The 15,545-nt window shown below is 32.1% G+C and overlaps 1 protein-coding gene across 1 annotated transcript; it reads right to left on the bottom strand.

The window, feature by feature from the left end:
* Positions 1-3,262: 3,262 nt before the first annotated feature.
* LOC102591171 (probable E3 ubiquitin-protein ligase ARI7) lies at positions 3,263-6,375 on the bottom strand. The gene has a single exon (XM_006340010.2). The coding sequence runs from the start codon at positions 6,258-6,260 to the stop codon at positions 3,633-3,635; it is 2,628 nt and encodes an 875-aa protein (XP_006340072.1). The 5' UTR covers positions 6,261-6,375; the 3' UTR covers positions 3,263-3,632.
* Between the last annotated feature and the right edge of the window lie 9,170 nt (positions 6,376-15,545).

The raw sequence follows: 15,545 nt of genomic DNA, 5'->3' as shown, positions 1-15,545 counted from the left end.
CTTGGACTAAGAAGAAATCTCTATAAATAGGGATTCTTCTAACCCTTGAAAAAGAATTTTTTCTATAAAATACTTGTCCACCCAAGTATTGAGAGGGTTTGGAAGTGAACTTGGGATCACTGTAGAAGACCGTAGAACTGTGGTCTAGTTTGTGGACTAGCTTATGAATTTGCTTGAAGTTTCTAGCTTGTGGATTCACTTGAAGGTATCGGCTCACGCTTCAAGAGGTAATTCTGAAATTAAATTCAGAAAGTTTATATGCCCTAACATGATTGTACTTATTCTAGTATAAACAATGTGTTGTCTATTATTCATGTAAGTTGTATGATTTTGGTATGCTTCCGTTGTGCATATAGTTTTCCAATAGCAGCAAGTTGGAGTTGTTCACCAAGTTGTTTTCTTTTCTTGTATGTTTGTTTTTTTGGGCTTTTTTCTAAGTCTCTAGCTTGATTTCATTTACTTATATAACCACTAGCTGGTATTGGTATTTTATTATAAAAAAAGGCAATCAATAATTAGAATCTCTTTTTTTTTTGCTGAACAATAATTAGATTCTTAAAATAATTTTACATGTCTGATTATTCAAACTTTTGAAATTTGCTTATTTTGAAAAGTGTCTGTCAAAATGGAATTTACGATAAGAACTTGAGGATTTTGTGTTTGATCAAATTGAAATATATTTTTGTTAGATAACTTATATTTAATCAATATCTTGAACTCTGTTTCTAAGTGTCACATTAGGATAAAAGACATAAAGATTTCCTTTACGATTAAATATTGTATGAGTGATATAAAATCACTTTCAATAGTTGTAGAATATGAAATTTAAGTTTAATACCTAAAGCGCACTGTAAGGTTGGAAATATCACTTTTTGCATGCCGATTAGTGTAAAATCATTTAAGCATGATAATAAGTTTTAAGATGAGGTACATGTACATCCCATTCCAAGGGCTTGGATTTAGACTAAAACATGCAACTTTTAGGGCTCGTTTGGTATGAAGGATAATGTATAACTACTTCCAGATCTAATTCTAGGATGAGTTAACCCCATGTTTGGTTGGGATAAAATCGCGGGGATAAGTTATCTGATGATTAAGTGTTACTTCTATACCACATTGAAGGTGAGATAACAATCATGGGATAACTAATCCGGAGATAACTTGTTCTCCAATCAAACAAGCCCTTTGTATCATTAGATGTTGGATAGTTTTCAGCTGCATTACCATTACGAGTTTGTAGGCATGTGAGGGGTAAAATTAGCTAAAGAGATGTGCTATAATTAATTTCTGAAGCCATAAACTCAATAAATAGGGCATTTCGGAACAAGGCTGCAATAATATTTATTTCAAAGTTGTGTTCCCTATCTATCAATTAGGCATTGACAACATCATGTAGATGAAGCACTTGTATTCACAAAAGAAAAAAAGATACAGATCAAGTAGAGAAAGGTTTAGACGTTATGCAGAAGGTATAATACCACAAAGCACAATGTTGTTCTAGTAGAAAGAGGCCTTCTGCAATAAACATTTGGCTGCACCAATAAAGATAGATGAGGTCTTGATGTGGACTAAGCACAGGATCGTGGTTAAGCCACATTTCAACAACATACCCAGTGTAGTCACACAGTGTGGTCCGGGGAGGGTAAAGTGTACGCAAACTTTACCTGACGTAGAAAGAATGTTTCCAATAGAAACTCGGCTCAAGGAAAAACAGTTCAGAAAAAGAAGTAATTGAAGTACAAGAAACAACAGATAATCACAAAAATAGCAGATAGTTAACAGAACAAACACTACAACAAAACAATACGATAATCAAAGTACAAGAAACAACAAATAGTAACATAAATTGAAGGACAATAAAGTACAGGAGCAATACTACGACTACTAATATGAATGGACGGTAAAGCAACACTTCATTAGAAAAATAAAATTTATGAGCACCCAATGAAAGAGCACACAAGGATCATAACAAAGTTTTGACAATCATTTGCTTTGTCCACCAAATAAAGGTTATGCGTAGTAGTCACCCTCCGAAAATCTATGCCAAGCATATCTTCCGTTCAAATTTTCTACATCTTCCAGTTCACTGACATGCTTCAGAATACATAGTTTAATGTTTTATTACACAAGTTCCAGAGATTTTCGATCAGAATACATAGTTTAATGTTTTATTACACAAGTTCCAGAGATTTTCGATCAGAATACATAGTTTAATGTTTTATTACACAAGTTCCAGAGATTTTCGATCAGAATACATAGTTTAATGTTTTATTACACAAGTTCCAGAGATTTTCGATCAGAATACATAGTTTAATGTTTTATTACACAAGTTCCAGAGATTTTCGATCAGAATACATAGTTTAATGTTTTATTACACAAGTTCCAGAGATTTTCGATCAGAATACATAGTTTAATGTTTTATTACACAAGTTCCAGAGATTTTCGATCAGAATACATAGTTTAATGTTTTATTACACAAGTTCCAGAGATTTTCGATCAGAATACATAGTTTAATGTTTTATTACACAAGTTCCAGAGATTTTCGATCAGAATACATAGTTTAATGTTTTATTACACAAGTTCCAGAGATTTTCGATCAGAATACATAGTTTAATGTTTTATTACACAAGTTCCAGAGATTTTCGATCAGAATACATAGTTTAATGTTTTATTACACAAGTTCCAGAGATTTTCGATCAGAATACATAGTTTAATGTTTTATTACACAAGTTCCAGAGATTTTCGATCAGAATACATAGTTTAATGTTTTATTACACAAGTTCCAGAGATTTTCGATCAGAATACATAGTTTAATGTTTTATTACACAAGTTCCAGAGATTTTCGATCAGAATACATAGTTTAATGTTTTATTACACAAGTTCCAGAGATTTTCGATCAGAATACATAGTTTAATGTTTTATTACACAAGTTCCAGAGATTTTCGATCAGAATACATAGTTTAATGTTTTATTACACAAGTTCCAGAGATTTTCGATCAGAATACATAGTTTAATGTTTTATTACACAAGTTCCAGAGATTTTTTAATCGAACGCGTATTACCTAATCGTCTCCCAGGTTCAAGGATTCATTGATTAATTTAGTCCTTGCATAATATGATACATGGGGACATCCTCTTCAGGTAAAGTAGAATTTTTATCAGCTACTTCTGATTATTTTTTTTGATAACCGAGAAATCTATAATCAGCTACTTCTGATTATTAAAGGTGCTAAAGACCTAGAAAGACATCAAAGCATAATTATAGATTCCAAAAATGTTTCCAAAGCCACATTTGGTATCAGAATAAAGATATAATGCAAAGTACCAGTTTCTAGGCTTCACAATAAAGGGAATAAAACACTGGCAATTACTAGTAAGTAATAACACAAAGCTCAAGCTGTTGTGTACCTGGAGAAAGTGTATCACTACAATTACCAGGAACCTCATTTATATGTATAACTATACTACTCCCAAAGCCTACGCATCCAACTGATGCAATAAGAAAGTTTTAGGTAACTATTGACCAAAAGCAGAACATAAGACTGATGAAACGGTAAGGTAGAATAATGCAAAAGCTAACTTGTGGCCAAGCATATCCCCCGGGCAGCCATTTATTTTTAGGTGCAAGGACTTCATTTACGGTGCTCACATATTTGGCATGTGGAAGCATGCATCTTATTGAGAAATGTACACTTTTCGCATTCCCAACTGCCAAAAGCATCTTCACTGCACATCAGGCATGTTGTGGTAGAGTCAGCATTCAGAAATGTGCACGAATCACATGCCCAACCTTCAAAATCAGCAATAAACTTTTGTGTTAATGATGCTCCCGTTGCAGAAGATGCCTCTCCTAAATCGTCGTCATCCAACTTTATGATTAAGGATGCCCCAGTATTTGTTTTCCTGTGCTTTTTCCCACCATCTATTCTGCTGCTGCTCCCAGCCACATGTGAAGTTTTAGACAGAGTGAGGTTGTTGCTTCCAGTCACATGTGGAGTTTTAGACATAGTGAGATTGTTACTTCCATCCACATGTACACTTGCCAAGTTTTTCACACTGCCTGCTCCAATGTTCATTAGCTTTCTGCCCCCAGCTAGCAGTAAATTACTCGAGCTGGTTGTGCTGCTCACCCCAGCCACATGTGGAGTTTTAGACAGAGTGAGGTTGTCGCTTCCCGCCACATGTGGAGTTTTAGACAGAGTGAGTTTGTTGCTTCCTGCCACCTGTGGAGATTTAGACAGAGTGAGTTTGTTGCTTCCATCCACATGCGCATTTGCCAAGTTTTTCACACTGCCCGCTCCAATGTTCATTAACTTTCTGCCCCCAGCTAGCTGTAAATTACTCGAGCTGGTTGTGCTGTTCACCCCAGCTCTTTGTAAAAATTGTGGGCCCAAAGTAAAACTCCTTGTGGCTACAGGTGTCTCTTTTGATTCCATAAATTTGACGCCCCAAGCTTCAAATGGACTTTTTGATGTTCTCACAGTGTTGTCTTCTCTTATACCAAGATTATTGGCCCTATTCGTATGTCCTCCACCAGGAACTAAGACATGTTTCGAGCTTGCAGTGCTGTTAGTACTAGGTAGTTTTGCATTTCTAGTTCTCATGAGGGTCATAATTTTCTCAGCTCTTTCCTTGACGAGCATTCTGTCCCCACCTAGTAATAATTTTTTCGAGTTGGTCCGTTTGCTGCTTACAGCTGGGGTTTTAGAGCTCGTTGCTATGTTTCCAAGAGCTCCTTGCGAATCAACATCTTCAAGACCATTCTCAAGTGCTCTAACTAAATTCTCAAAGTAATTCCTAGTCACACTAGTCAGACTAGTAAGCTTTATACGGAAATCATCAAATGTTTTGGAATTACCTTCTTCAACATTCAGGTAAATCTCCAGTTCCTTCTCTGCACAAAGGTGAAGCCTCTCCAAACCAGCCTCTGCCTGGCCTTGCAAATACTCAAAAAACTGCCTTTTCGTTTGCTCCTCATCAGGCAAGTAAAACCCATAAGCATAAGTCCACTTCAACACTCTCCTACACTCAACAATCTGCTTCCATGCTTCTAAGATGAACTTCAATTGTGTCTCTGGTATGGATTGCAATTCACTCAGCTCCTTAACATTCACTTCCCCCATTCTCTTCAAATCTTTTACAGCTTTTCTCCTTGACTTCTCATTAGCAGCCCATCTCTCATAATAATGAGTGTACTTCTCAATAGATTGCTTGGCCATTTCTTTCTTTTGGTCATCTTCATTCCCTGGCGTGTACTTGTTACATGAATTATAACCATGAACTGACCAAGAATTAAGACACAACCAACAAAACTGATACTTGCAAGGGTCTCGACAAGTCATACGCATACACCCTTCATTCTTTTCAATCGGCCTCTTGCATTTAGGACAAGCCTTTGTGTAAGCCAGAATCCAATTTGTGTTCTCTGATTCTGCATTATTTTTCTCCATCCACTTAACCACCATATCACAATCAACCGGACTATGAGCTTCCTCCGTACAACTCCAACAAAAATAATTCGAACAGCCACATATAACTTCACAATTATCACTCCCTATATCAAATTCAACTGCAAAATTACATCCCGGAGCAGGACACCACTTAATCTTCCTATTTTCCTCAACATAAGAACGAAAAAGAAATCCATAGTACCTCTTTTTATCATCATCAGACGTTAATCGATCAATCATATCCTGTGAAACAGCAACTTTACAAGATGGTTCTGCACATCGCAAATTCAAACATCCAGGACCATCAGCTATTGAATTACTAATATACCCTTTCCAACATTCAACACAAAAAGGATGACCACAAGCAGACGCCAAAATTCCATCAGAAGAATAATCCTCAAAGCAAATTCCACAAGATACCTCCTTTGAATCCCGAAATTGAACAACTTTCTCCTGAATTTTCAAGCCAACAGCTTCTCTAACATTGGATTCATCGGCAAACCATTCTTCATGAACTTTATTCACACTCCAGTTATACCGACGGAGTAAAGCAGATGCATCAGTTCTGGAAACAGAGAGAACAGAAGAAACCTTAGAGATATCATCATCCATGAGACGACCGATATCATCGTCGGACAAAACGACATAGTTTTTGTCACGGGGAAGATCATCAGGATCATTATCGATGATATCATCGCCGGAAGACTCCGAGCCACTGTCTCCACCGTTGATGAGGCCATCGTCGCCGTAGAAGTCATCGCCGGCGGAGTCTACGTCGGTTCCATCGTACATGTCGACGTCGTTCTCCATGATCAAAAGTGACAAAGGTAAAAAAAAAAAGTAATGAGGAGTAAATAGCCGCAGCTGAGTGAAAGTATAATGGTATTGTATTCTTCTTGGAACAGAATTTTAGCCCTAAAATACTTGTTTTTTAAGATCGTTGAAATCCGCATAGTTATTGGAGAAGGTTTTACATATTTTGTGGAACTATGGGCCCATTCTCTTGACGTGGCAAAAATTATACTATTTTATTTTTTGGAAAAATTAACTAACTACACAATTTATTTTACTATATTTTCTAAAATTCCCTAACTTTTGAAATAATTACAAAAATATCTACTTTATGTTATGTATCAGTGGGATGCATCACTTTAAGTTGGTCGGATACATTACTTTACGTGATGTATTAAGACGTTACTTTACGCGATGTATCAATCGCATACATCACTTTACGCATGTATCGAGACGTATGCGATCATCATGACATTGAGTGATGTATCCGAAATTGAAACACGATGTATCATGACGTTGAGGGATGTATTCGAAATCGAGACGTGATATATCGGGACGTTTTGGGATGTATCCGGATTTCACCAAATTTAAGGAATTTTTGTAATTTGGAAAAGAGTGGAGATAGCATGTAATTAGCTCTTAACACTATGTGATTTGTATAAAATCTACTTTTTTTGTTCTTTGAATTTTTGTAATCCTACTGCATATATACTAACTAGTTTTGATACACTGACTATCACATCGTGTACTACATTATTATTTTTAAATAATATCAATATTATTAAATCAATAATTTCGATAAATGATGTAAACTTTCTTAAGACTATTAAGTATTAACTATTAGGGTTGTCCGAATTTTCTAATCTTATTTGAAATTTATTTTTCTTTTGAAGGAAAGTAAAATATAATATTCTTCTATATTTGAATTATTCATTCCTTGAAGAAAAGTTTAGAACTATATAAATTGAACACCCTTTTCTCATACCACAACACAACAATAGCATTTAGTCATTTAGAGACTTTTGTTTATAAGGAGATTTTTCTGTCAATAGTTTTAAAATTTTTCTTTTATATTGGTTTTCATATGTAGGCCAAAAAAAATATTCTCTACCTTTTCAAAAAAATTACAAAAATCTCTACTTCACGCGATGTATCATTCGGATACACCACTTTACGCGATGTATGATTTGTTGGATACAGCACTTTATGCGATGTACCGAGACGTTACTTAACACGATGTATCAATCGAATACATCACGTTACGCTATGTATCGGGACATACGTGATCATCAGGATGTTGAATGATGTATCCGAAATTGAGACGCGATGTATCATGACGTTGAGGGATGTATTCGAAATCGAGAGGTGATATATCGGGACGTTTTGGGATGTATCCGGATTCCACAAAATTTAAGGAATTTTTATAATTTGGAAAAGAGTAGAGATAACATGTAATAAGCTCTTAACACTGTGATTTAGGGCTGTGTATCGGTCGGTTCGGTTCGGTTTTGATGTTCATTGGTTTGGCTTATTGGTTATCGGTTTGTAGAGATGCTAAACCATTATAGAACCATTAAGATATTGGCTTATCGGTTATTGGTTTATCGGTTATTGATCTTTATCGGTTCGGTTATCGATTTAACCGTTAAGATTTGACAAAAATAAATTGAAAATCACTTAGAAACAAGGTGACAATCCAAATGAACCATGCACATGAGTTCACGAGTTACATCTTGCTCAAAAGCAAACACTTTTACATTGTAGAATAACCAAGTGTTTGAGACAACCAGAAATAAAAGTAGGAAACCAAACTCTAAGTCAAGGACTTTATATACAAAATGGTATAAATATAATTATTTAACTTACTATCGGGTTATCGGTTAACCCGTTAAGGAAAAACCTCAAAGCGTTAAGAACCGATAACCCGATAACAAAAAAAATCAAAACCGTTATCAAAACCGATAAATCAATAACCCATTACTGATAAACCAATAACTTTTTTTCTATTTGGGTTATCGATTTCAATTCGATTTTGAACAGCACTAATGTGATTTGTATAAAATCTACTCTCTTTTTTCTTTGAATTTTGAAATCCTAATGCATATATACTATTAACTAGTTTTGATACACCGGACTGTCAAATCGTGTACTATATTATTTTTAAAAATAATGTGAATATCATTAAATTAATAGTTTCAATAAATAATTGTAAGTGAAATAATAAAGTATAAGTTTCTATGAATAAATGATATAAACTTTGTTTAAGACTATTAACTGTGTCTACTGAAAATTGTGAAATTAATATCCCAAAACATTATATATATATATATAATATAAAGCTTAGATAGGTCCCCAATTACATTTATCATTTTTCTCCTCTCTTTTTTCCTCCCTTTTTTTCCTTTAAATCAATTGTGATTTGTAAGAAAAAAAAAGTTACTCTTATAATCTCTTAATTACCCTTCTTAAATATACCATCTCTTAATTACCCCTCGTTAATATACCTTCTCATTCCTCCCATATAATTCATTGTTTTGTTATTGTTGTATTGTTAGAGTTGCTGCTCTTAGTAATTTAACATTCAAGTTAGAGATGCGCTTAATTAGTTACCTGAATTAAAGAGGACTCTTGAATAAGTTGACTTCGCCTGGGCATTATCTTTCCTTTCATTCACTAGTTGAGTACTTCCTCCTGTCAGATAGAAGCTTTTCAAAGGGTGCTTCGCATCCAGCTCTTCTTGTTCGATATCGCTTTCCGTTCTTGTAAATATCATCTCTTACCGAGAGTGTTTTAATTCCGATGAGGGCATCTCCAACCCTCTCCTCTATTTTACCTTCCAAATATAGAGTTCTTCATTTTATCAGACAACCAACTCCAATTCAATCCTCTATTTTACACTCTAAAAAAGAATATTTTTCTCTTTCCTCAATATTATATTATTATTTTTATTTCATTTTTATTTTCTTATTTCATATTATAAATCATTTCTTCTTTTTGCAACAATCACCCTATAATCTATATAATCTTCATGTAATATAAAAATTTATTCTTTTCAAATTCTTCATTTAATATAAAATTATATTTTATTCTAAATATCTAAATAACATAGATTGCAACAAATATTATAGACAATACATATTAACGAAAAATTCATATAAAAGTGAAATTATTAATCAAATACAATTACATAATAAATATTGCATCATCATAAAATACATTTTAAAGTTTACATAAATACTAAATTTTCAAGACTATTTGTGTTATTTTCCTAAATGTTCTATTAATGCATTACGGACTTCAAAATGAACAATTTTTTGTCCTTATTTTTTTTTATGTGTAGCTAAAATTGTTTAAATTAACAATTTCATCTTATATCCAATTATTTCGTATAGTAATTTACTTTTCTTATTCTATTTTAAACTATTGCATCAAGTATCTTCATACTCATTAAAAAGTGTATTTCAATAATTTATCACTATAACATAAAAATAGATTGTTTGAATTATTATATAAATTTTGTGCATTCTTAGTGAAAAATAATTATAATTTTAAATTACATATTTAAAGTGACAAAAAATATTTAAAAATTAAATCAGAAAAAATTGTTAATTCGGGATGGAATTATTATACGTATCAATAATATATTTTTCGAAGAAGGGTCTAAAATACCCTTAAAGTATTGAAATTGATACAATTATACCCTTCGCTTACCTTTTGGCCACAAAATGCCCTTGGGGTTAACCTTTGTGGCCCTATAATACCCTTTTCACAAACAGAATAAATAGTCCATTTAATTAGCATTTTCATTTAATACATGGCACTATCTGATTCGTTGTAAAATTTAATTAACTAAAACTAAATTAACCCAACCCAAACCCGGATCCACCCAAAAAATACCCCGACCCATCCTCTAAAACCCAATTATTCTAGAGTAAAGTCTCCACCTACTCTTGTTTAATCTGCATAAGTAGTTTTGAAATCATTGGCATCAAATCAATCAAGAATCAAGGAGTTGAGAATGTGCTTAAATTCTAAAACACCAGCAATTGCTCTGGCAGCATTTCAAGAGTTAGCAGAACCGGCAGGGGTCGAACCTATGAAACAAAATTGATAAAAAAAAGGGATGCTGTAGATATGGAGGCAGTGCTTAAATTCAGAGTGTAACTTTATTCAAGGCTAGAAATCGTGAAATCAAAGAAGTTTCAGTGCAGAACTAGTTGTTAGTGATAGGATGAAGATGCGCTTAGACAATATAGATATCTCTAAGGAATGTATTTGATGTTCTGTTGCACAGTATGCATTATGTTGTAGTTTTAACTATATTTGTAGTTGATTTCGTGATTTAATAAGCACCTTATTTGCTAATTTTGTTATTGACATTTAAGGGAGACAAAATCATTCTCTTGGGGTGCTATGTATACTCTTTGACTATGAGTATGTTGGATGGTTGGAAATGCTTTGACCAGATTTATAATGCATCTCTTCTTGAATCTGTATAGCTCATGGATGGGAAAATTAAAATAGGTTGGAGAGGGTCTGAACTTTTAACTCACTCAACAGCTGCAAATCACACTTAATTTTTTAAGAAGAAGAGAATAGAAAAATGAAAAAATTTGTAGTTTAAAATGTGAGGTAACCCTTCCATTTATAGCAAATAAAGAGTAGTATGAACATGCGCTTATTGAGCCAGAAAAGTCACTACCCTTTAGAAAAGTCATTATCAATCCTACAGAAAGGCCACAACCCATCAGAAAAGTCTCAACTCTTTGAAAATTCATAACCCTTCAATGTAAAAAGGTTTCTCTTTTAATATAATTCAAATAATAAATAATTAAAAAATTAAAATAATATGAAATATAGTATATGTACGAAATTGGGTGTTAGAAGTAGAAGCAGAATAGAAAATTAAAAAAATCGTAGTTCAAAAATGTGAGGGAACCCTCTATTTATAGGCAACAAAGAATACATATGGTCATGTGCCTATTTTCCTTTGTAAGAGTAGTCACAACCCTTCATGAAGGTTATAATCGAAAAAATCACAATTTTTGAAAAAAGCCACAACCCTTCAACGTGAAAGGGTGTCTACTTTTAATATAATATAATAGAAATAACTAAATAAATATAATATGAAATATAAAAGATGTATTAAATTTAATGTTTTCAAAAGAAGAAGAAGAATAGAAAACTTAGAAAATTCGTTCACAACCCTTCGAAAAAATCTCAACTCTTTAGATTAGTCACAATCCTTCGATGTGAAAAGATGTCTGCTTTAAATATAATATAAGTAAACAAATATAATATTGGATATAAAAGATGTACTAAATTTACTATTTTAAGAAGAAAAAATAAATATAAAACATATAAAATTTGTAGTTTAAAAATGTGAGAGAATTCCTCTAGTTATAACCAACAAAGAGTAGGATGAAAATGAGCTTAGTGTGCCGTATAAGAAAAGTCACAACCCTTAGAAAGGTCACAACAATTAGAAAAATAACAACTCTTTGGTAAAGTCACAACTCTTTGAAAGAGTCACAACCCTTGAAAATGTAACAACTCTTTGAAAAAGTCACAATCGTTTAGAAAAGTCACAACACTTTGAAAAATCACAATCCTTCAAAAAAGTCACAATCCTTCAATATGAAAAAGTGTGTGCTTCAAATATATTTTATATAATATAAATAAATATAGCATGAAATATAGAATATGTACTAAATTGGGTGTTTTAAGAATACGAATAATAGAGAACTTAGAAAATTAATAGTTTAAAAATATGAGGGAACCCCTCTATTTATAACTAGCAAAGATAGTATGAACATGTGCTTACTTTCCTTTATCAGAAAAGTTGCAACCATTCAGAATAGTCACAACTCATCGAAAAAAATCACAACTTTTTAGAAAAGTCACAACTCTTTAGAAAAGTCTCAACTCTTTGAAAAAGGCACACCACTTAGAAAAAGTCACAACACGTTGAAAAAGTCACAACTCTTCAGAAAAGTCACAACCCTTCAATGTGAAAAGGTTTATGCTTTTAATGTATTTTATAATATAAATAATAAATAAATATAATATAAAACATAGTAGATGTACTAAATTGGGTGTTTTAAGAATACGAATAATAGAGAACTTAGAAAATTAATAGTTTAAAAATATGAGGGAACCCCTCTATTTATAACTAGCAAAGATAGTATGAACATGTGCTTACTTTCCTTTATCAGAAAAGTTGCAACCATTCAGAATAGTCACAACTCATCGAAAAAAAATCACAACTTTTTAGAAAAGTCACAACTCTTTGAAAAAATCACAACCCTTCAAAAAAGTCACAGTCTTTCAATATGAAAGGGTGTCTGCTTTTTAATATAATATAATATGAATAAATAAATAAATATAATATAAAACATAGTAGATGTACTAAATTGGGTGTTTGAAGAACAAGATAGAAAGCATAGAAAATTTGTAGCTTAAAAATGTGATGTCCTAAATTGGGTGTTTTAAAAATAAGAAGAATATAAAACATAAGAAATTCATAGTTTAAAAATGTGAAGAAATCCCTCTGTTTATAGACAACAAAGGTTAGTATGAACATGTGCTTATTATGCCTTATTAGAAAAGACACAACTCTTCAGAAAAGTCACAACCCTTTAAAAAGATCACAACCATTGAAAAAGTCATAACTCTATGAAAAAGTCACAACCCTTCAATGTGAAAAGGTTTATGCTTTTAATGTATTTTATAATATAAATAATAAATAAATATAATATGATATAAAATATAAAAGATATACTAAATTATGTGTTTTAAGTTGGGGTATCATAGTAATTTAATATCTGGTTAGGGAGTTCCTGCTTTTAAGGTAGTATAGAAGATATAGAAAGATATAGATATTTATTTGACTACTATCCTTTTATTTTTCTGAATTTTCCCCTATCATATGTTTTAAGTGAATTTATACCATTACAGAGTGTGTCTAGTGATATTTTTATTGATAGTAAAGAAATTCTCCAAAGGGGAGAAATAAAAGGAGGGCTGAGTCTTAGGGGGTGTTTGGATGAGCATTTTTTAAAGTGACTTATAAATCAAAAGTTAAAAGTCATAAGTTAAAGACACCCAACTTTTGACTTTTTTGGTACTTTTGAGCCTTATAAAGTGCTTAAAACCCTTTTTGAGTTACCCAAACACTTTCAAAACTAAAAAATAGCTTAAAAGCCAAAAGCCACTAAATAGGCGTGGGCTTTTAATATAAATATAATTTGAACAAATAAATAAATAATAAATGTAATATGAAATATAGTATGTGTACAAAATTGGGTGTTTTAAGAAGAAGTAAAAGAAGAATAGAAAACTTTAAAAAGTCGTAGTTTAAAAATGTGAGAGAACCCTCTATTTATAGCCAACAAAGAATAGTATGACCATGTGCTTATTTTGCCTTATCAGAATAGTTACAACCCTTCAGAAAGGTTACAACTCATCAAAAAAGTTGTAACTTCTCAGACTTGCACCGTATTTAGAAGTTCTTGTACTTATGACACCAAAATCTTTGGTGGTATTTTAATTTTCTGTACTTCATAATTATCAAAAAACTTAATGTTTGAGATATTCTACTTGTTGTTTATCTTTTCACCTTATTTATTTAACTAAATTGGTAAAATTAGTGGATTGGATTACCTATCGGTTGAGAACATAGGTGTCATCACAACATATGAATTTGGGTGGTGACATGTTTACAAGTCACACATTTATTTAGCAAACACATTCCCAATTCCAGTCGTGTATCAAGTCAAGAATCCGTTCATAGGATAATCATCTTTAGCGAAATCAAGTTAAACAAATATCATTTATAAGAAAAACTACATACATAAACATATTTTATAATATAGTATGATATCAAAAGACAAAGGCTCGATGAGATTTTGTTTCATACGCGTAAAAAGCCATATTCAATTCTTATAGTTAAGAATAGGGGTATTCATGGTTTGGATAAAAACCGATCCAAACCAATAAACCAAATCAAACCGATTAAATAAATCGATTTAATTTGGGTTTTGGTTTGGTTTGGTTTAGTTTGTTAAGAACCGATAGTATTTGGCTTGGTTATGATTTTGTTCGAAAAAAATCGAAGAAATAACTGAACCGAACCAACATGTTATATACATAAATTTTATTATTATACATACATAATATATCATATTCATAAACAATTTTAAAGATTTTATATATGTTTCATCAAAATTTATTTATAATTTACTTATGAAAGAAAAAACTTCCAAGGTGAGAACATTTTTCTTATTGGTTTCATGTATGTGAGTGTCTATGGAAATTCTTTGTGAGACTGAAAATGTCATTGTCTCTTCCTTCTATGCCAAAATAGTGAATTTTTGAAGTTTTATTCAGTAAATTCAATGATCGAAAGTTCTATAATGCCAGTCATTCTAACTATTTTTTTTGTTTGAATGGATTGTTGTCACTTTTTTCACGTTTTGAATGAATTGTTTCTTTTATTTTTATGTATGGTGAATAACCGAATAACCAAACCAAACCAAATCAAAACCGAAAACAACCAAACCGATAAATGTATATTATATTTGGTTTGGTTTGGTTTTGATAAGTTTAAAACCGATTAAGTTGGTTTGGTTTTGGTTTTGATCAATAACCGACCCAAACCAAACCGCGAACACCCCTAGTTAAGAATATGCTCAAATGAGACATACTTAGAAAGCAGTCATACTTTAAAAGAAGTTTCTTCAAATGCGTGAAAAACATACATACCGAGACTTCCACCAATATACTTTAGATTGTAATCCAACTCTAAAGTTTTTCCCTTAGTTTTTTCTTCGAAGCTATTGAATTGAATTTCATGAATCTATGAATTTGAATGAGGATTCACGATAAGATTTATATTACAATAACGGAGACTGAGTATAAACTCACCTTGTATAATTGTAGGAAGTCCTAGTGAGTATTCTCTCTCAAAAGTAAACCAAAACATAATGAACTAAAAATTCTAACTTAATATGTATTTATAATTGATTGTCCGAAATTACATGGGACACACCTTCACCATGTCGCACTAACATTCAAAATAAAGGGGACCGTGTTATACTGCCTATCCCACTAACATTCACCATGATGTGGACCACATTATACTACCCTCCCGTTCAATACTTATAATTTTTTTATGCTCTAGAGTTTTCAAATACTATTTTGATGTTAATCTAGCATTAAATTGATGTAATTGACGTAGGAACTTGTGTAGCAACTCATATTAGATTTAGGGACACATCGGTGAATGGCATCATCAACACATAT

Source organism: Solanum tuberosum, unplaced genomic scaffold (genome assembly GCF_000226075.1).
Source record: "Solanum tuberosum cultivar DM 1-3 516 R44 unplaced genomic scaffold, SolTub_3.0 scf00015, whole genome shotgun sequence".
In the NCBI taxonomy this organism is placed as follows: domain Eukaryota; kingdom Viridiplantae; phylum Streptophyta; class Magnoliopsida; order Solanales; family Solanaceae; genus Solanum; species Solanum tuberosum.
The sequence above is the reverse complement of the archived record's forward strand: the minus strand, read 5'-3'. Positions and strand labels throughout refer to the sequence as shown.

Excerpts from the sequence above, each read along its gene's own strand:
- LOC102591171 (XM_006340010.2), bottom strand. The coding sequence starts at position 6,260 with ATGGAGAACGACGTCGACATGTACGATGGAACCGACGTAGACTCCGCC.